The 22,838-nt window shown below is 39.9% G+C and overlaps 1 protein-coding gene across 6 annotated transcripts in view; it reads left to right on the top strand.

Annotated features, from left to right (window-relative positions):
• NKAIN2 (sodium/potassium transporting ATPase interacting 2) overlaps positions 1-22,838 on the top strand; it is a 1,172,348-nt gene that overhangs the window by 1,119,840 nt on the left and 29,670 nt on the right. For all 6 annotated transcript variants that reach the window (XR_011388540.1, XR_011388542.1, XR_011388541.1 and 3 more), the window contains one exon: positions 19,879-19,939. Coding sequence is in view for 2 of the 6 variants with exons in the window: in XM_070073641.1 (XP_069929742.1) it covers positions 19,879-19,939 (61 nt within the window). In the remaining 4 variants the exon portion in view is untranslated. The remainder of the gene's footprint in view (positions 1-19,878; positions 19,940-22,838) is intronic.

Here is a 22,838-nt window from a genome sequence, read left to right as displayed (position 1 = left end):
TGCAAACATACCCCCCAAATTAAAATTACATTAAATTTGGATAATAGCGATCTATATGCTTGAACAATTCACTGCTTATGCTCTCTGCTAATTATTTCAAGAGGCCCATCCACATTTAGCCTGCCAGGCTTCTAACTTTTTACCCAGCAACTCCAGTAATAGATATTTTTGAAGAAAACTGAAACCATATGTTCACAAAACAATCTATAAAAAATATTTAGGGGCTGGTGTTGTGGCAGAGTGGATAAAGCCGCCATCTCCAATGCCAGAATCCCATACGGGCACGTGTTTGAGTCCTGGCTGCTCCACTTTCAATACAGCTCCCTGCTAATGTATCAGGGAAAGCAGCAGAAGATGGCCCAAGTGCTTGGGCCTCTGCACCCATGTGGGAGATCCGGAAAAAGCTCCTGACTCCTGGCTTCAACCTTGCCAAGCCCTAGCCATTGCGGCCATCTGGGGAGTGAACAAGTGAATGGAAGATCTGTGTGGTGTGAGTGAGTGTGTGTGTGTGTGTGTGTGTTCCTCTCTGTGCAACTCTGACTTTCAAATAAATAAATAAATCTTTTTTTAAAATGTTTAAGGGCACTTTTACTCATAGTAACACAAAATTTCAAATAATTTCAGTGTCCTTCAACTGGTGAGTAAATAAGTATATTGTAACATCATGGGACATTTTAGCTGTAATGGCCCCCAATTGGTTTTGACATTGGAATGTATCAAGCATAATTCACACTTGAAAAGTGCATCCTATTATTATTGCTTTCTGAACCTGCCACTTCAATGTGAACAAGCCCAGATTGTCCTGGCGGATATATGCAATCATAAATATGTGGTCCCTTTGTCCTCATCACACCACCTAACAATCAGCCACTCTAGAAAAACTGCTACCTAGATGACTCATCATCAACCACAAATGCATGAATGAATCCCACCAAGTCTAACAAAAGAATTGCTAGTTGAATTTAACCAAAATCACTGACCAACAGAAAAATAAGCAAAGCAAATGGTGTTGTTTCAAGTCACTAAGTTTCGGTGCAATCTGTTATGTTGCAAGAGTAATTGATATATATTTATTCATATTATGGAATGCCAATTGAAAACAAAATAATGAATTATCAATCATCAATATCTTGACTTAATCTCAAAAATATTATGCTCAGTGAAAGAAATCAGGTACAAAGCAATGAGATTCTATTTGTAGTAATTTGAAGACCAAGCAAAATCACTCTGATTATCAGGATCAAAACAGTGGTTATTACATTGTGGGTGGGGTGGGGTATTTGGAGAAAAATGAAGAGAAAAGGTCAAAAGAAAACTTTCTGGAATAATAGAAATGTTCTTGGGGATTCAGGAGGGCTTATGGCCCAGTTTAATAATTAATATGTGAAAATGAATTAGAATAAAATTAAGTTATGTAAGGTAGATATTGAATGGTGCTGTAGAAGCACCAAGTGAGAACTACTCATGTGTGCTGCTTTTTTTTTTTTTTTTTTTTTTTTGACAGGCAGAGTGGACAGTGAGAGAGAGAGAGACAGAGAGAAAGGTCTTCCTTTGCCGTTGGGTCACCCTCCAGTGGCCGCCACGACCGGCGCGCTGCAGCCGGTGCACCGCACTGATCCGATGGCAGGAACCAGGTGCTTCTCCTGGTCTCCCATGGGGTGCAGGGCCCAAGGACTTGGGCCATCCTCCACTGCACTCCCTGGCCACAGCAGAGAGCTGGCCTGGAAGAGGGGCAACCGGGACAGAATCCGGCGCCCCGACTGGGACTAGAACCCAGTGTGCTGGGGCCGTAAGGCGGAGGATTAGCCTAGTGAGCTGCAGCGCCAGCCTCATGTGTGCTTTTTGGTGTTTAAGGAATACTTCCTTGGGGCCGGCGCCGTGGCTCACTTGGTTAATCCTCTGCCTGTGGCACCAGCATCCCATATGGGCGCCGGGTTCTAGTCCCAGTTGCACCTCTCCCATTCCAACTCTCTGCTGTGGCCCGGGAGAGCAGTGGAGGATGGCTCAAGTGCTTGGGCCTCTGCACCCACATCAGAGACCAGGAAGAAGCACCTGGCTCCTGGCTTCAGACTGGCGCAGCGCCAGCCGTAGCGGCCATTTGGCGAGTGAACCAATGGAAGGAAGACCTTTCTCTCTCTCTCTCTGTCTATAACTCTACCTGTCAAATAAATAAATAATAAAAAAATAAGGAATACTTCCTTGAGAAGCAGCTTTGAACTAGCCTATGCTTCATGTAGGAACTTGCTATACCATGATAAATTTTGTTAGGTAGAAAACCCCATTATTAAAAACAGGAAACAGAAAGGCGTGCATATTGGGCAACAGCCAGAGATTTAATATGGAAGAGTGAAGGGGAGTCACAAGTGTTGGGACTAGAAAGGTAGGCTTGAGCAAAATCATGAATGTCCTTCAAGTCTTCGCTGTCAGTATTTTACCTGGCAAGGAGAGACACTGATTTACTTTTCTGTCTCAGACCCCTACCTCCCATTTGATGCCGTACATATTGTGAAGCTCAGCAGCAGTAAGCTGAAGGTAATTAGTGGCTCACCAATGTATTTCTGATATAAGAAGCCCACTCTGGTGTGTAGAAGCATGTATAAAGAATTCAGAGGAGGACCATAAAATCATGATGAGCCAGAACCACTGAAAGAGATCTGCAGTGGTAATTAAATGAGTGGGAGGAGCGCTCTAGTTCTCCTGCATGCCCCAGGTTTCCCCCGAGTGGCATTAAACTCTTCTGTGGTTTGTCTAGTAGCTGAGCCAGTTTGTTTCTTGCTGATTTCTAAGCTCTGCTAATTCAAAGCTCAAAATTATCCTCTGTATACAAATTTCCAACTTGGAAAACTCAGCTTTGTTTTTCAAACAGAATGTGAATTCACTCTGACTTTCAGAATCATATATTCCCTTCTCTTGATGGTATTGTCAATTTCACCTGCTGGATAAGCTAATAATACTATGTGAGAGTGAAAAATTTTAGGAGTTTAGATCTATAACCGTGGTCCTAAGTCTTTGTCTTATTATCTTTTAATCTTGAGACATCACTTCATTCTCTAAACCTCAGTTTTCTCATTGATAAATAATAGATGATGATGAAACTCCCTATTTAGTTTTAGAAAGACTAGATAAGACAATAGCTATAAAGTTGATAACACATTTCCAGAACATAGTGAGCACTCCAACAATTCCAGCTATTACTTTGAATAGTAATCACCTACTTTGCCTTTCATAACTCCCAGTTGTAACCAGGATATGGCTTTTCTCTTTAGAAAGACCTTCAAGTTTTGAATCTATAATCAGATGTATTGCAAGTACACACATGCCCACATATTTCAGTAACAACATAAAAGATATGCCATCCTATTGCCTTAATATGATTTTTCTTTAAACTGATTTTTGAATTTAATTATCAAGGTCAGTTCACAAGAAGGGAGTGAGTTATGTGGAGTCTTTTCTGAATTCTTGTGCTGCAAGGAAAGTAAGATGCAAGATGAGCTCAGGTTACCCCTGCCCAGGATTCCCAGCAGGTGAGACAAACCTTTGTGTTGGAGTGCACACCTCCAAGCCACCAGGAGCAGGGGATGCAAAGAATGAAGGAAGCACGATTGAGTGAGTTTCCTAGAACACATGAGTGCTCATAGATTCACCCATCACATCTTACTAAATAACTTGAAATGTCAGCCTCTGAACTATATCATACTGAATTGCATACAAGGACTTTTTCATAGCCAAGTTTGTTTAGTCAGAATAGGGAGGAACCATAACAGATTCTATCAGGGCTACTCCAGCATCTTTGTCAGCATAAAGAGGAAGAAACCCAACTGCAAACCCCAGTAAGAAAAATTTCCCAGGACCTGGTGTGATAACTGACAAACCACTTCTTGACAAACCACTTCTCAGCCCTGTTACTCTTCCTGACTTCCCCAGGGCTATGTGGGGCAAGTGTTTCTCACATCTCACAAAGGCAGCTCTACAGGGCTAAGATGATTGGTTGGTTTTAAGCTTTAAGTGTTAAAAAATGTAAAAAGCAAAGTACACAAGCTTCCAGTTTTACTTAGTTGCTATGTTCTCAAATGGTAATAACCATCTTACATATAATTAGTGACATCTCTCCATTCTCAGGTATTTAATACTTTCTTTCACCCTTATATAATCTAAGATGTTTATTGGAAAGAAAGTGACTAATACAGGAAGAAAGATCAGTGAAAGCCAGCAGTTGGGGCAGGTGTTTGACCTATCAATTAAGACACCTGCATTCCCCATCAAAGTGCCTGGGTTTAATCCCCTACTCCAGATCTGGACTTTAGTTTCCTGCTAATGAAGATGCTGGGAGGCCAGCAGTGGTAGCTCAAGCAGTAGAGTTCCTACCAGTCACGTGGGAAACCTAGATTGAGTTCCTGGTCTCCAACTTGGCCTCCAATGTTATTGGCCCTGGATGTTATTGGTATTTGGAGAATGAGCCAGCAGATGGGGGCTATTCTCTGGCTGTCTCTCTTTCTTTATCTGTCTGATTCTCAATAAATATATTTTTAAATGAACACTTGTCATAGCCAAGTTCTGACTCCAAAGTTTTTCAGTCCATCTATATTATACTGCTACACAGGATCAAGTTGACAGACCTTTTAAGTAATAGTTCGATTCAGTTTTGTGCCTTTTAAAATTGCTTTGGGAAAAAATGGTCTTTAAATTTGTGTCTTCCCTAATTCACATCTTACTTCCCTTGGGGGTTCTTTTTCTATTACTACCCTCACTCCCATTCATCTTCCTCTACCACATATTGCAGCAAGTAGTTTGCTTCAGAAGCAAGCTTCATTAAATGCCACCTAAAGTAACTTCTCATAGACAATAAAGCTTATTCTCATAGATGTCACTGTAAAGGCATCAATTTCCCTAAGATTCCCTAAATTTGTTGAGAACATTCTATGCATTGAGAACTTTACTTGGAATAGTGTTCCTCCTCTTCCTTCACTGTGTGATGATAATCCTTTTGGGTAATTCCATTCAATTGTGGTTCCAACACTGAATACATTTCTGCAGATTTTGACTGGCCAGCCCAGAGGAAAGTGGGGGCTATCCACTACTTTTGTTCTAGATATACTAATTCTCTGCTTCTTTTGGCATCCTACCTATAATTACAAAATGTGACCATTAGATAACTGTCCTCTCTTAAAAATGTTTAAAAGTCCTACAAAACAAAGCTCGCAGTGAGTCACCTAAAATATGCCTCTTGAAACTGCTTTCTGCTCAAAACTGGTCTCTTCATCACTGTTTTTTTCTAGGTCTTGGTATTTAACCAGGTATACACCTAGTGTATATTCTCTGTATTGTATTAGCACAATGTCATCTCACTTACAATGTCTTGAAGTACAGTTGTGTAATGTATGCTGAAGCCCAAAAGGTATAATACATTCCACTTTTTCCTTATCTTCTTCTCAGATGCTTCTGAAAAAGCCATATTAATACAATTTTACCATCCTTTCTAAAGCACATATTAATGTCATATATTTTCGCAATTAGTATTCTAATACAAATAATCTGCTCTCCTAGTTTATTCAAAGAAATCTGGCTTTGTATTTCCATTGTCACTACTGGGATTGCATACTCTCTCCAGTGAAATACAATGAGAATTTTTAGCCTTGTTTTTTTTAATGTTGGAATATACAACATGGCTAATTTATTTTTACAAATACTTCATTTTGACAATTAATTTTACTATAGGTTCCCTATTATCTCTGATCAAAAATTATGTTACTTGTACCATTTGCTCCTAAAGAATTAAGTACTAATTTTGTGCAGGAATTTTTCAGGACAGTTTTAACTATTTACATTTACAGGATACTTAAAATTATATTCTGTGCCTCAAATATCTCATTATGAATAAATCAGATTTTCTATTCTATATTACAAGCATATAATCTTAAACTTAGTTTCACTATTGAAATAGTGTGGTATTGTTGATAGATTCCTTTTTATATTTCTCAATTCTTTTCAATGAATAGCTTTGGTTGAAAACTCCCTTATGGCTCCTATCTCTAAAACTGAAGGCATTTTGTGGCAGTTCTATTGCATGAGATAAGTCATTTCTTTGATCACCTCCCAACTGGCACATGAATAAAATAGTTGAACTATTGTTCTCAATGCAGTTTTAAAACTAATCTGATACTTAAACTCTGAGAGAGATATTAACCATGATGACATTTGAATTTTATTAGCCATCTTTCACTCTACCACATTTACTAACATAGTAGACTCATCTGAACCCAGGTAACTTATTGGTAAGTTTGAACTGAAGAAATGCTCCCATCTCCAGAGACCAAGTTATAATAGGAATGATTGGTTAAGCCGGTGTTGGCACTTAGTTCACTCCATTTCCCAGGCTTAAGTAGATAATGCAAGTTCGCATGTATGTCCAGTTTTATTTAATCTTTTAAAAAGTGTTTAATACAGTCATGCTTAATGATGCAATACAATACCTAAAGGCTGGTATTAAGATATATTTCTGATCCTCTGAAAAGCTTTTCTGACTCAGTAGGCTGCGAGCATTCACAATAGCACTAGAGGCAATCCTCCACATGTTATGGTAGTTTGATAACTGCACCTGGATTATTCTCAGCAAAGAAAATTTATAACTTGCTCCAAACAGCTCATTGGGTAGAATACTATGGGAAAAGAGCCACCTGGTAGATAACGGAGATAATGGAGATAACCACCATGGTAGATAACGGTATATCAATACCAGCCCATGTAATAAGATACTTCAAATAATGACTTTCATTAATAATAGTAACATAATCATATTAGAATCCTTTGCTAAAGCAATCTTAAAATTATGTAAATGGAGTTAGATGAAGAGAACAAGTAAACATCATCTGAAATTTATAAGTCTGCTTAGCGAGCATGTAATATCCTCTGATCAGATTCCTATTAAAAAAGCATGGGCTTAGAGCATATGAATTATGAATTCAGAAAAATGAATTGATTAATTTAAATGAAACAGAAGTAAATTGTTTGGAATATTAGATGATGGCAGATAAAAAAAGTAGTGTTTGCTCCCCCTGCATCACCACACCCAGTACAAAAACATTGTTAAACAATGATTCTATATTGTTTCAACATCAAAAATTGTTACGGATTTTCATATTGGTCCAAAGGCTCACAAATGAAATAAGTCTTTGTAGTTTAGAAAACAAGTACAACTACTTTGTTGAATACATTTCTAATTTAGAAATGATAGCAAAAACATTTAACCTAAATAATAGTAACCTAAAATATATTTTCATTTATACATTTTATTGTGAGATAATTATATATCACCTACAATTATGTGGGATACCCTGATAGCTCCTGTGTACTCTTTACCCTGCTTCCCCAAACAGTAACATGCTGCACCACAGTCCAACAACACTATCCCAGGGTCCATACTCACACAGGGCACAGAACAGCTCTACTGCCACAAAGATCCTACGTGTTGCATTTTTAAGTCCCCATCTACTTCCCTCTAACCCCTAACCATCTTTTCTCCCTGGCAATCACTAATTTGCTCTCCATTTCTATAATTTCATCATGTCAAGAATGCCACATAAACATAATCATATAATATTTAACCTTTTTTTTTTTGACAGGCAGAGTTAGACAGTGAGAGAGAGAGAGAGAGAGAGAGACAGAGACAGAAACAGAGAGAAAGGTCTTCCTTCCATTGGTTCACCCTCCAAATGGCTGCTATGACTGGCACACTTCGCTGATCCGAAGCCAGGAGCCAGGCGCCTCCTCCTGGTCTCCCATGAGAATGCAGGGCCCATGCACTTGGGCCATCCTCCACAGCCTTCCCGGGCCACAGCAGAGAGCTAGACTGGAAGAGGAGCATCCGGGACAGAATCCAGCACCTCGACTGGGACTAGAATTTGGGGTGCAAGTGCCACCGGCGCCAGCCAATATTTAACCTTTTGTGGTTGCTTTTTCACTAAGCACTATTCTATGGAAATTCGTGTTTGTTGTTGCATGTATCAATAGTTTTTCTGTTGCTGAGTATTGTTTTGTGGTATGAATGCACCACAGTTTCTTTAACAATTTACCAACTAAAGGACCTTGAGTTTTGTCCAGTCTGGGGCTGCTAGGAGCAAAGTTGCTGTAAACATTTGTGCACAGGCTTTTGTGTCAGCATGTCTTTACTTCTCAGGGATCAATGCCCAGGAGTGCAATTGCTGGGTCACATAATAGTTCCATGTTTAGTTTATTAAGAAACCTCTAAACTTTTTTTTTTTTTTTTTTTTGCAGAATGGCTCTATACAAATGCTTCCTTACTTCTGCTTTCATGACTTTTTTCTTTGTTTTCCAAAGTTTGACTGCCATGTATCTTGGTGTGAGTTTCTTTGGAATTATTCATCTGAGGCCCACTCACTTTCTTAAATTTATAAGTTTATGTCTTTTGTCCAATTTAGGAGATTTTCCATCATTTTTTGTTTAAAATTACTTAAATTGTATATATTTATGGGGTACAGTGTGACAATTCAATATATGAATTCAATAGGTGAAAATTAGATCAAGTTAGTTAGCATTTCCATCTCCTTAAACATATTTTAAAACTTTTGATTATACTCAGCTATTGTGCATATCCATGGGATATAGTGTGACATGTAAACAAATATAAGCAATGTGTATTAATCAAATCAAAGCAATCCACATTTCCTTCTTCCCATCATCCCTCCGCACTTAGAGACTGAGTTCCTCTCCTCATTCATTCTTTGAAAATATAACATGTTACTATGAAATGTACTCAATCAGTGTGCACTATAATCATCCCACTGTGCTATAGAACACTAGAATTTATTCCTTCTTTGTAACCATGTTTTGATATCTGTTATCCAACCCCTCTCCATCCCCCTCCTCCCTTGACCATTTATCAGTGCTGCTCTGTCCGTCTTTGCTTTTGGAACTCAAATGACACTAATATTAGACAGTTTGTGATTGCCCCAAGGGTTCCTGGGGCTCTCTTCATGTTTTTCAGTCTAGTTTTCCTCTGCTGGCTAGAGTAGGGAATTTCTACTGTTCTGTCTTCAAGTTCACTGGTTCCTTCTTTCCTGTCTCCTCCACTCTTCAGTTGAGTTTTTTTATGTTGATTATTGCATTTTTCAGTCATAAATTTTCAGTTTGGTTCTTCCTTATATATTTTATCTTTTTTGATGAGACTTTATTTCTTCCATTTATTTCAAGTGTGTTCATGATTGCTTATTGAAGCGTTTTTACAAATAACTACTTTAAAATGTTTGCCATATAATTCTAACATGTCCATCACTTTTGTGTTAGAATTCATTGGTTGTCTTTTACATTATGTTTGAGATCCTCTTCATTCTCAATTTGATGAGTAATTTTTATTGAAACATGGACATTCGGGGTATTAAGTGATGAGATGCTGGAATTTAATTCAACCTTCTGTTTCCATTGACTCTTTTGATACCAATTTGGCAGAAGGAGGGAAGCTGACTTATTTCTGTCAGAGGGGGCCAGAGTCCACACTCTCCACTGAGCTTCCATTGACACTCAAAGCAGAAAGGTTTTGCCATAGCTGCTGTTCCCCAGTAACTCCTCATTGATACCACTTGGCTGAGAGGGGTAAGAGTGCCTTAGTGCTGCTCCCAGGTGGCATTCAGTAAGAGCAAAGGAGAAGAGGATTACCCTCATCACTATTTTTTCCCTAGGAGTCCTCTGCCATCACACCAGTGGAAAGGAGGAGGGTACTCATTACTACAGAGTGAGGATACAACCTAGATTTCTCAGGTGGCCTCCACCAGTTCTGGGGCTGGCTGGATAGGGAGAGTCGTCCTACTTTCCAGCAGAAATATAAGCCCAGACTTCCAGTTTGCTATTTAGACACCATAACTTGGTCAGGGGCAAAACCATGGATCCTCAGCCTTTGCTGCTGTGGTTGGGGAGAGGAACTACAGTTTTGTTTATTTTTCTTCCTGTTATATTGGCTGAAGAAGAAACATTGATGTCTTAAGTCTTCTTCTTTCCTGGGGTGCCAGATTCTGTCCCGGTTGCCCCTCTTCCAGGCCAGCTCTCTGCTGTGGCCCAGGAGTGCAGTGGAGGATGGCCCAAGTGCTTGGGCCCTGCACCCGCATAGGAGACCAGGAGAAGCACCTGGCTCCTGCCTTCGAATCAGCGCGGTGCGCTGGCCGCAGCACGCCGGCTGCGGCGGCCATTGGAGGGTGAACCAACAGCAAAAGAAGACCTTTCTCTCTGTCTCTATCTCTCGCTGTCCACTCTGCCTGTCGAAAAATTTTTTTAAAAATTAAAAAAATATATTTAAAAAAGTCTTCTTCTTTTCCTATTCTTGGCTAGAGAGAGCCCATTGGCATTTCTGGATTGTGGGTTGCTTCTGCTCCAAAATGGCATATATGAGACAGACAGACAGACAGACAGACATAAATAAATAAATAAATCAGGAGATTCACCCGTATTTTTACTTGGGTCCTAAGGTCCCTAGCTATTCTGCCTTCTTTCCACCTTGCAAAGTCTTCTTAGGTTTGTAATTTGTATCAGTCAGTTTTCTTTTCTTTAAAATACCTGAGAGGAGCTTCTTGGAAAGGAGAACATTTATTTTGACTCATGCTTTGGAAGTTCAATGTTCAGAATCAGACAACCCCATTAGTTTGGCATCTGATGGAGGTTGGCAACAGTGGAACTGCTATAGAGAAATGATTACATGATGAGCCAGGAAGCAGGGAGAGAAGGTAGGCCAAGGCCAAATTTGGCTTAAATAACCAACTCTCCTGTGACAACTACCTTCTGAGGACAAGTGCCCAGTGCCCTAAAGTTTTCCCCCCAGGCCCAGATCTCAGATGCCATAATTCAATAAAATCACTTTTAACCCACCAACCATTAACATAAGACTTTGGAGTTTAAAAATCTGCATGTGCTTGAGGAAGCATGTTCCATTCAATCCATAACATTGTATCCTGACTCCTCAAAACATGGTTTCCTCGTATACAACACACAATCATTCCATCCCCAAAGTCCCAAAGTTTTAACCTGATCCAACACTAATTTCTTTAAAAGCCCATAGTCCATAATCTCATCAAAGACAAAGCAAACTCTCTTAGCTGTAAACCCCTGTACAATCAAAAGCATGTAATTTACTTATTTGATATAATAGCAGAACAGGCACTGGTTATACATTTCCATTCCAAACAGGAAAAACAAGGAACTTGAATTAATAGAGCCAAAGCAAGATCAAAATCCAGCAGGACAAACATTATGGCCTAAGGCTCCAAATGTGGCATCCTGAGCACATTGTGTTGGAGGCTCTCTTCCTAAGAGGTTGGGCACACACGCTTTGCTGCTTGCAACCCAAGCTTCAGTCCTCACGGTGGGAGTCTTGATTCTGCAGATCCACTGGGCGTTGTGCTTGTGGTGACTCTCTGACCCCATATTTAGACCCAGCATTGCCCTGGGGAAGAATCCTTGCAGTGACTCCACCCCTGGCACCAATTTCTGTCTGGGTTCCCAGATTATCCAAAATTTCCTTGGAAATACAAATGGAGGCATCCATGCTGCCACAGCTCTGTTGATTTTTGTCCACATGGATGCTTTCTGAGACAACACACGATTGTCTGTGTTTTAGAAGGCTAATTTGGCACACTTTGCAGTTTTTCATGGCAAGTGTCTCATGTTGCTGGCATCTCCCTTTTTCTAGGGTATCCTCTGCAGTTTTACTCTCATAGTTTCACTACCTAGTATTCTTTCAGGAACGCCAGCCTCATAGTAGAACTGTGCCTGGCCTCCCAAGTTTTCCTTTGAAATCTTTATGGAAGCTGCCATGATCCAGTAATTCGTGCATTCTGTAAGCTTGCAAAACTGGCAACTTGGGGACAATGCCAAAGTCTGGCAAGAACAAGGGCAAGCCACAATCCAGGGCTGGTCCTGGTTGACTGTGGCACTCCAGGGCTCCTTCCTGCTGTAAAATCCTTGGAACAAATCTGTTCTACTGTCCTCTGATAGGACTGTGATGAAAGGGCCTTTCTGTATGATTTCTGCCCTCAGGGTCTTTCTTGCAATCTTGCCCATTGACACATTGCTTCCTTTTAATCTCATCAGTAAATGATTTCCCCACTTCACTTTCCTTTCCTCAGCAAGCTTTCTCTTTCTTCCGTCCCTGGCCAGGCTGCAAATTTTCCCGACATTTCTTCTTTGCTCACTTTTGGACCTCATTTTCTCTATAAAACTCAACAACAGTGGCCAATAACACATCATAGCCTGAACACTTTGCTACCTTGAAATCTCCTCCATCAAACAAACTAGTGCATCATCTTTAAGTTCAGCCTCCAAAGGGGTCTCAGGACATAGATATTTAAAAGCCAGTTTCAGGGAGCCAGTGTTGTGTACAGTGGGTGGCCTATAGTGCCAGCATCCCATATGGTGCTTATTCAAGTCCCAGCTGTTCCACTTCCAATCTATCTCCCTGCTAATGCACCTAGGAAAGCAGTAGCATCTAGCCCAAGTGTTCTGGCCTCCATACCCAATTGGGAGACCCAGAAGAGGCTCCTGGATCTTTGCTTCAGCCTGGCCCACCTCTAGCCATTTGGGGAGTGAATCAGTGAGTAGAAGACCTCTCTCTGTTTCTCTATAACTCTGCTTTTCAAATAAATAAAAACAAAAGAAAATGCTCAGGATAACTAGCCCTCAGGGAAATGAAAAATCAAAACTACAATGAAGTTTCACCTCACTCCAGTTAGAATGGCTCACATACAGAAATTGACAAATGACATATGCTGGCGAGGATGTGAGGAAAAAGGTACCCTGGTCCACTGTTGGGGGGAATGTAGACTGGTGCAGCCACTGTGGAAGACAGTGTGGAGATACCTCAGAAATCTGAATATATACCTACCATATGATCTAGCCATCCTACTCCTAGGAATTTACCAAAACCAAAAGAAATCAACATCTGAAAGAGTTGTTTGTACCCCCATGTTCATTGCAACACAATTCACAATAGCTAAGGTAGAATCAACCCAGATGCCCATCAACTATTGACTGGATAAAGAAATTATGGTATATATATATGTATATATATATATATACACCATGGAATACCACTCACCTGTTAAAAAAAAAAAGAATCCTGTCTTTTGTAACAAGATGGACATGCAATATATACTTAGTGGAATAAACCAGTCCCAAAAAAACAGATATCCTATGTTTTCCCTGATCCAAAGTAACTAATAGAGTGCCTGAAATATAATGATTTGGAATGAAATAGACACTTTGAGATTCAATGATTGTTACCACCCTTGTCTCTTCCATAGAGGAACAGTGTTTTATTTTATTTTTTTTTTACCTTCATACTATTTGTTGAACTATTTTAATTAGTGTAGGGTTAATCTTATTAGTATAAAGTAACCTCAAAATAGATCTAGGTAAAAATTAAGAGAAAGAATAGGAAAGGGAGGAGGAGGAAAGGTTGTAGCCTGGGCAGAAGGGAAGGTAAGGGGGAAGTGTCACTATATTCCTAAATTTCTGTATATGAAATAAATGAAACTTGTATAGCTTAAATAAAAATTTTCAAAAAGGCATGTTATTTGCCACCATGTAACCTGGATGCATTCCTCCCAGCATTCTAGTCTTCTGAGCCCTCTTCAGAAACTCACGTAATGCTCACCTTACAGCATTCTAAGCTTTCTATGGCCTGCTGGTGCAAAATCTTCCAACAGTTTCTGGTGAATCACTTCTAAAGGTTCCCTCATATCTTTGGGTGTAGTTATTAGCAATGACCTCACTGTAGGTACCAGTTTTCTTTAGCAGTCAGCTTTTCAATGCTTCAACTAAATACCTGAGAGGAGCTTCTGGGGAAGGGAAGGGTTTGTTTTGACATACAATTTGGAGGGTCATAGTTAAGGATCAAGTGGTCCCTTAGGCTATCGTCTAATGGATGATGGCATTGGTGGAGCAGGTGTGGAGGAACAAGCACATGTTGAGCCACGAAGCAGAGAGAAGCTAGGCCACTAATCCGCCTCTGAGAACTACTTTCTAAGGTTAATCCCTCAGTGACCTAAAGACTTTCACCTGACCCTCCTCTCAGAAGCCATAATTAGGTCAAGACTCCAGCCTCAATTCATCAACTATTGACATAAGACTCCACAATTTAAACATCTCCGTGAGTTGGAGAGCCAAGTCCTATTCAGTACACAGCATCATACATTTAGGGTCCAGGGTTTTCAGTTGTACTATTCCAACTCCCTAGAAACAAAAGTTTGAAATATAATAATTTAAATACCAAGGTTGCTACTTTTTAGATTACAATTAAATCTTTTTAGACACGTTACAAAAAGACTTCAATTTCCTTTTATCTCTTAGCTTCTGAGAGCATTTCTGGGACATATATTCACAATGTGGTTTGTGAATACAAAAAAGAGTTTTAAACTGATTTAGTTACAGAGAACACATCATTTCCTTTCCGTCAGTAATGATATCAAGATGGCAGGTAATTCCTCACCAGGTGAATTAGAAGAGAACAAAACATATTCTATATATATGAAGGGGAAAAGTTGAATAACTTAAGACTTAGCTCTGCGTTAAAAGCCAAAGGCACCAGCACCGTGGTTCAACAGGCTAATCCTCCGCCTGCGGAGCCAGCACCCTGGGTTCTAGTCCCGGTCGGGGCACCAGATTCTGTCCCGGTTGCCCCTCTTCCAGGCCAGCTCTCTGCTATGGCCCGGGAATGCAGTGGAGGATGGCCCAAGTGCTTGGGCCCAGAGACCAGGAGAAGCACCTGGCTCCTGCCATCGTATCAGCGGGATGCGCCGGCCGCAGCAGCCATTGGAGGGTGAACCAACAGCAAAAGAAGACCTTTCTCTCTGTCTCTCTCTCTCTCACTGTCCACTCTGCCTATCAAAAAAAAAAAAAAAAAAAAAAAAGCCAAAGGCTAAAACACCTGGAATATTTTGGGTTTTTTCCACACATGGATAATTGTGCAGTTTTGTGCCACACATATCTTTCATTATTTTTCTAGCCATCTTTAAATAAGGAACAAAATAAAACCATTTTATTTCAATTGTTGGCACTCAGATTTTCCATAATAACATGAGTCACTCTTCGCCATGTGACCGTGACTCTCTGTAATGTGACCCACACTCTTCAGACCTGGGGCCATTTCCTCCTCCCTGAACACATCTTTCCAGCTCATTATTTGGAAGTACATTATTTGGAAGATGTCCTGTCCACCTCTCCTCTTTGTTCTTCGTATAGCCCTCCCATTTGTTGAGGTCCATATTAGGAAAAGTGTCAACCTACAACCTACATTAGAAATGGACTGCCAGTTCTCAGGAGGGAAGCAATAAAAATAACTAGGGATTCTTCAAGGTATGAGACTGAACGGGTAAGGGAAGGATAAGGTGTCAGAATGGAGAAATGAGTGAAGAGAGGAGTACATTTGCCTGATTTAATCAGCAAGACTGCTAGCATCAATTCTTATAGAAAAGTGATTAGAAAAAAGGCTAGAAAGGAAGCTGAGTTTCTCATTGGGAAGGATTTGCATTCTATGAAAAAAAAATCATATTCTTGCAAGGGGTATTCCTTGAACACACTGTAAAAAATGACCCAGTAAGATATTCAATTTGATACACACTTGAAGCCCACTGATTCTGGCCCAAATCTGCTTTCTTAGCTCTGATTTCCTTTACCATTGTACAAGGTCCCAACATTCCCATCAGGTGCAGTTGCTGGCTGTTATCTAAACTCAATCCTTACTTTCCCTCTTGATAATCTCACTCTGGAAGAGTAAGTCCCATGTTTTCCTCTTATCTGTGAAAATATATATAATATTTATTCTTCCCAGGGTGGTGGTAAAGATTAATGAATTTACACATGAAAGCAACAGTTTACTCTTTGTCACTTTATAGACACACAGTTTTCTTCCTTCCTCCTGACAATATAACCTAAATCTGCTGCAAATTATGTCTGTATCTTTTGTATTACTATAAAATTACAAATTCTTTAAGGCTAGGACTGTATCTAAACCAGGAACCCTAACCAGGGGCAATGTTAAGGGACAGAAGACAATGTCTGAAGATGTTTTTGATTGTCTCAATTGTAAGATGTTAGTGATTAATCATCCTACAATGCAACACAGCCTTCACAACAAATAATTACCTAATCTAAAATGCCAGTGGGGCCAAGGTTTAGAAACTCTGGTTTTATTCATCTTTGTAACCCGGATAGCAATTAGCAGAGCTGTACATTATAGGAAGTTCTCAGAATTTTTAGAAGTAATTGGAAACCCCTTTCCTGCAGGTAAATTTTATAAATTGCTATCAAGAAGTTGAATTTAGAAAGATATATGTTATAGGGAAATTGGAAGACAGCAGAGTTTGTGAATCTTGATTAATTTGGGGGAAACAAATTTCCATTTGTATTTAGAGGTGATCAATTTAAAAGCTAAAGTTCTCTTAATCAGCAAGCTTTTGTAATGAAATGCAGCAAGATTTACTTTTATATCAAAGGAACTCCCCTGAGAGTTAAAGAATGCAGTTGAAGAGGATTAAAGATCACTGGTGAGCTGAATACCATGCCTTTGTTGCATTCTTGGTCAGTATACTTAATAAACTAGAATCAGTGACACTTTAATGAGAAATTCAAACTTGTTTGCCTGAATTTCAGAATTTATTAATGCCTATTAGCAAGATTTTCACTTCTGAATAATGCAGTGGTGTGTAAGAGTCAAAAGAAAAGTTTGTGATTAGGAAAGTAACAAGTATTTAAATTTAAAAAAAAAGATTGATAAACTAGTGATACATCAGTAACATTTAGCCATGTACAGCAAGGATTTACTGAAGAGGAAGGAGTAGAACTACGAGCAGTACCCAGGATTCTTAACCAAACCCAGTTTCTTACCCAGCCACAGCCAGATCCAAGTACCAGTGACAAGGTGACCATGAGACTGGGTCGTTCAGTGAAGAGGGCATTCTCATAGATGTGATGGATTAGAAAAAAATTAAGAAGTTTTATGAAAATCTTTTGTTTGGTGAAATCAAAATCATTGCTAAAGATAGAGTTTCATTCTTTTTATGGCTGAGTAGTATTCCACATTATATGTATACCACATTTTATTTTTTTCCTCTTTATCCAGTCATCAGTTGATGGACATCTGGAGACCATTATGCTTAGAGAAATATTCCAAACCCAAAAAGACACACAGCATGTGTTTTCTCAGATTTGTGGTAGCTAATATATACAGTACCAGAAAAAAGCAATGCACATCAGTGAAACTGACATCTTGAAATTTAATTATTGTTTATAGCCCTTGTCCATACTCCTACAGATTAGTGGTCTTTCTACTTTCTACTTGTTGAATTCTTTATTTAATGGAGGATTAAGACTGGGATTATAAAGTAAATTGAAAATATGTTACCACAAAGATTAAAAGAAAAAAAGGAATGGAACAGAGGAGGAGGGAGGGTGGCTGGGAAGTATAATTATGTGCTTAAAATTGTATATATGAAATAATGAAATATATTCTCTTTGAATAAATAAATACAAAAACAAAGTCTTTCTCAAGGCAAAAAGAAGACACAGGTTTTTAACTAGAACTCTCTATTCTAAAACTACATCCCATAAAAACAATGATCCCAGGGGCAAGCATTTGGCATACTGGTTAGGAGATCAGTTGGACATCAGTTGTGATGCCCAGGTTGCACATTGAAGTACCCGGATTTCATACCCAGCTCTGGACTCCAGCTTCCCATTAATGCAGATCCTGACAGACAGCAAGTGATGGCTCAAGGATTTGAGATCCTACCACCCATATGGGAGGGCTGAATTGTATTCTGACTCCTGGTTTCAGCTTAACCCATCCCAGCTACCCCATCCAGCCAATTCCGGTATTTTAGGGGATTGGCCCAGCAGATGGAAGTTCTCTTTCTCTTTCCCTTTCTCTCCCCCCCCCCCTCTCATAAATAGATTTTGAAATGCAAAGAAAAACAATGATCCTGATGATTCAAAGAATTAGTTCTTATTATCACTATTTTATTGCCAATAGCAACAAATAACCCAAGGAGAAATATGCTAGTTTAGTTCTTAAAAATTTATTTAAAGACAACTAACTCTTCTAATATATCATCAGTGTCATTCTTACTTAGTCCTCTGTCATCTCTTCTGGTTCAGGTACCATACATGTGGCTAGGAGGGAAAGAGGTACCCATTCCCTCCCATCAGGGATCAAAAAACGAAAACCAAAGAACATGATTTTCCCCAACTGTTATTCCTCACATGTGGCCACTACTGCTTCCTCTTCTGTCCTCCCTGTAAAAGCACTGTCTTTTTATTTTTTTTAGACAGGCAGAGTGGACAGTGAGAGAGAGAGACAGAGGGAAAGGTCTTCCTTTTGCCTTTGGTTCACCCTCCAATGGCCGCCGCACCGTGCTGATCCGATGGCAGGAGCCAGGTACTTATCCTGGTCTCCCATGGGGTGCAGGGCCCAAATACTTGGGCCATCCTCCACTGCACTCCCTGGCCACAGCAGAGAGCTGGCCTGGAAGAGGGGCAACTGGGACAGAATCCGGCGCCCCGACCGGGACTAGAACCTGGTGTGCCGGTGCCGTAAGGCGGAGGATTAGCCTAGTGAGCCGCGGCGCCAGCCAAAACACTCTCTTTTCCCATGCCAGTTCTCTTTAGAAGACGGCTGAAACCTGCCAGAATACGCTTTCTCCCTCAAATCCAAATAGAGATTTTCTAACATTTCTTTCACCTGGGGTTCTCCCTGTTTCCAAATAGTTCTGCTCCTATTAAATACGTATTGGTATAGCCTCTGACTTAAAATGTTCCCCTCACCTCCATCATCTATCACCTAATGAAAAACAACTTCATTAGGCTGACCATGGCCATGCCTTTCCCGCTGTGTGTTACTGCCTGATTAAAAACTGCAGCCTTTGCTAATGTTCCCTTCCCCACACCAGATATGAATATGTGGGCTCCATACTCAGCCAGATTAATGCCTGTCTGAAATGTCATCAGTAATAATCCCCATCATTATTCTGAAGACATAGCTTTAAGGATTCTGCTTAAACTGAGTTGTTTTTGCAAAAAAAAAAAAAAAATTCCCACTCATTAGGAAAGTATGTTGATTTGCTTCCTTCAACTAGAGTTTATAATTTTGCCTAAACATACACTATACAAAAGCACTCAATCTGAAGGCACAGGTATCAAATGGCTTTGCTGTGCTCTTTAACAGGCACAAATTTCAGTGGGCAGAGACTCCATTGACCATAGGGATCTATATGTAGTATACTTCAGAAAGAATGACGTGGTGTGTGCAATCCTGAATTCAATGCATTGTGATGATACTACTTACAGGTATCCACCTCATCACTCCTCTGTGACAGGTTGTCTTTGTTATATCCACTATGCCTTGGCCCTGGTTACAAGTCTGTAAATGAGTTTTCTTAGAGAGTCCATACAGCACACCATGGAATCTTCATCTTTCTCACTTAGAGCATTTTTCTGATGATTGAGAGTCCAATTTTAGAATCATGGGCTCTGAGCTAATGAAAAGCAAGATAGCAATTGATTGGCACAAATGCAAATGTTAAAACCTTTAATGAACGGTTGTAATTTTTTTCTTTTTCTGAACTTGACATAATTTGTTTCAGACTGCCTGACAATGAAAAAAATTACACATAATCACCAATCAGAGAAACACAGAGCAATGTACTTATGAGACAAACTGGCGTCATTTGCATCAAGAATCCACACTGGAGTTAAGATCCAGTCTTATGGATCATTCTGGAGCCCTGAATTTGGTCACAAACTGCCTGTCTTCACAAAGTCACTCTCCTAATGATGTCTGGTTCTGTTTCCTTTGCCTGATGTCTAAAGCATTTCTTTTTGTTTCAGCTGGCAGGATTCATCTACGCCTGTTATGTTGTGAAATGTATAACTGAAGAAGAGGACAGCTGTGAGTATTAAAGCTCTATTCTGTTTCTTTCAAGTTCAAAGCTTCCTCTTTACCACCTGCTGCTAACCTTCCTACTCATCAGACAATATTCCTCATCACATCACATCATTATAATGTGGAAAAAGCCTTTGGTAGCCATTGGGCTATGGTGTTTTTCCTTAAAGTACCTAACATATTGAAGGAATGGGAGAAGGACCTATTGAAAGCATAATTCTTTCTTGTCATTGAAAGATAATTTGAAAAGATTCCTCTTATAACAATTCTAGGGGAGAATATAGAGGGAAAGTGCAGATGGAAGTGATTTTTGATGTAGCTAACATGACTGTTTCCTCTTTATAAACTATTTCCTCTTTATTAGATATTCGTGACTATTGAGTTTCTTCCAGGACCACAAATTTTAAAAATCAATAATTTGTAATAGTTCCTAAAATTCCTGTAAGAACTGACTTCAGTTCAATTCAAGAAATTTGTCTCTGAAAAACCAAATGTTCAATTGTCCTTTTTGTTCCTGCAATTTGATACAAAGAGTAGCACTAGAGTTCTATGTCAGAGCTTCAGCACTCAGTCCTGTGGGCTGACTCCAAGTTCAGACAGCGGCATCTTTCCCCAGCCTCAATGTGGCTCCATTGTCTTTTGCTCCCACAAACATGGCAGGTAGAAGCTTTCATTCCTTCTTTGCCTCTAAGCATCTGAAATAGGATGGGGAAGGAACCTCTAGGCTCTGGTACTGTCATGTATAATTTCCCTTGAAGCTGTACTTAGTCTGAGGAAAGAATCAAAGTTAGGAATCCTTTTTCTTGTTTTCTAAAAATATTCACAAAGCTTAGATTTTGGAAACAGTGGGAGGAAAAAGAAGATGAGACCCCATTACTCTTTTATACAATGTTTTGAGGAGGAAAATCAAAAGAAGAAATATATGTTTCTTCTTCATTTCTTATCATAGTAATACAAAGAGGTAGTATCAAGTGATTAAAAGAAGCATTGCTTCATCCATTCATCTATGATGTAAAAGCAGGAATATACAATATGTAATTTACCTTATTTTGTTAAAAAGGAAATGGTGAGCCCTTCACTAAATGGGAATTTGCAAAACACTTTCAGTATATCAAGTGGAATGTCAGGTTTTGGAGATATAAAGATGAGCAATAACATGATCTTTTGCCTTTCAGAACTTGCCATTAGTATGTGAACTAATCGATGTTTCAGATAAGGGTAGAGCATCCCTTACCTGAAAATACAAATCCCAAAATTTGCCAAATTCTTAAACTTTCTAAACATTTAGAAGACCTTTCGGGGGCGGAGCCAAGATGGCGGAATAGTGAGGGCGCGCACCGATAGTCCGGGAAAATTTAGTTTAATAAAAGGGGAGTTACGGTAGCCGCAGAAAATAGAACCAAACAAAAATTGCAGGGGAAACCCTTCTGAATGGAGCAGGCGTGAATCGGACGACCTACTGGGAGAACAAGGTCGCCCACCGCACGGAAGCAAAGTCGCGGGACCCAGCCGCAGAAGCCCCAGGGTCTGCGCGACAGTGCTCCAAGGAGAGTGCACGCCACACAGAAAACAGCGGGGAGACTTGAGACGCTCAGGGCTCCGAGTCCACACATCAGCGCTGGAAGGGGAGGTGAGCTCAATAACCCGAGACATTGGTGGGGAAACGGGGGTCAGAATCTAGAGGGGGGCCGGAAAGTGCAGCAAACTCACTACCGGAAAGAAGGAAAAAAAAAAAGCTTCGGGGTTTCTCTTCCCCCTAACCTTGCAAAGGTTACAAGCCTGCAAGACTTGAAGAATTCCCAAGAGACAAAGAGCAGGCCTCCTCTTTGGATTTACATATTAGTGGGGGAGAGTTAAGGAACTGAGTCACTACAATTCAGTAGCCTAGGCAACCCAGTGGGAGTCCAGAGGAGCCAAAGACTGGAAGCTAAATACCATCAATTCTGCACAGCCCTGCCCTGCAGTGTTACTTACCCCCTGAATAAATAAAATAAATAAATAAATAAAAAGAGAGAGATTTACCACGCATAACCTGAGGGTGTCACCTTTGCACACCCTTAACCTGGAAGAACCAGGCAGAGCTCTCAGGCCCCACCCATCTCAAGCCTCCAAGGCTCCTCCAACAGCAGGCAGTCCACTTAACACGGACACAGTATAAAAAAAAAAAAAAGAAAAAAAAAAGCGCACAGTGACGCAAGAAGAATTAACTATGCCGAGTAACAAACACAGAAATAGAGGGAGCAAGATCAACGATGACACTATGATGCCTCCAAATAAGCAAAACACCCCAAGCCAAGAGTATGAAGATGATGAGATAGAAGAAATGCAAGATACGGATTTCAAAAAATTTATGATAAGAACATTTAGAAGTTTTCAAAAGCAAATCCTTGAACTACAGAAATCCTTAATGGACAAGATTGAAAATCTTTCTCGTGAAAATGAAATTTTAAGGAAGAGTCAAAATGAAACTCAGAAACTAGTAGAACAGGAAAGTGTAATAGTCAAGAGAAATCAAAATGAAATGAAGAGCTCAATAGATCAAATGACAAACACATTAGAAAGCCTTAAAAACAGAATGGGTGAAGCAGAAGAGAGAATATCGGACTTAGAAGATAGAGCACAGGAAAACATACAGTCAAACCAAAGAAAAGAAGAGGAAATTAGAAACCTGAAAAATATTGTTGGGAATCTACAGGATACTATTAAAAAAACCAACATTCGAGTTCTAGGAGTTCCTGAAGGCATGGAGAGAGAGAAAGGATTGGAAGGCCTTTTTAGTGAGATACTAGCAGAGAACTTTCCAGGTTTGGAGAAGGACAGAGATATCCTAGTACAGGAAGCTCATAGAACCCCCAATAAACATGACCAAAAGAGATCCTCACCACGACACGTGGTAATTAAACTT

The sequence above is a fragment of the Oryctolagus cuniculus genome, chromosome 5, assembly GCF_964237555.1.
Source record: "Oryctolagus cuniculus chromosome 5, mOryCun1.1, whole genome shotgun sequence".
NCBI lineage: Eukaryota > Metazoa > Chordata > Mammalia > Lagomorpha > Leporidae > Oryctolagus > Oryctolagus cuniculus.
The sequence above is the reverse complement of the archived record's forward strand: the minus strand, read 5'-3'. Positions and strand labels throughout refer to the sequence as shown.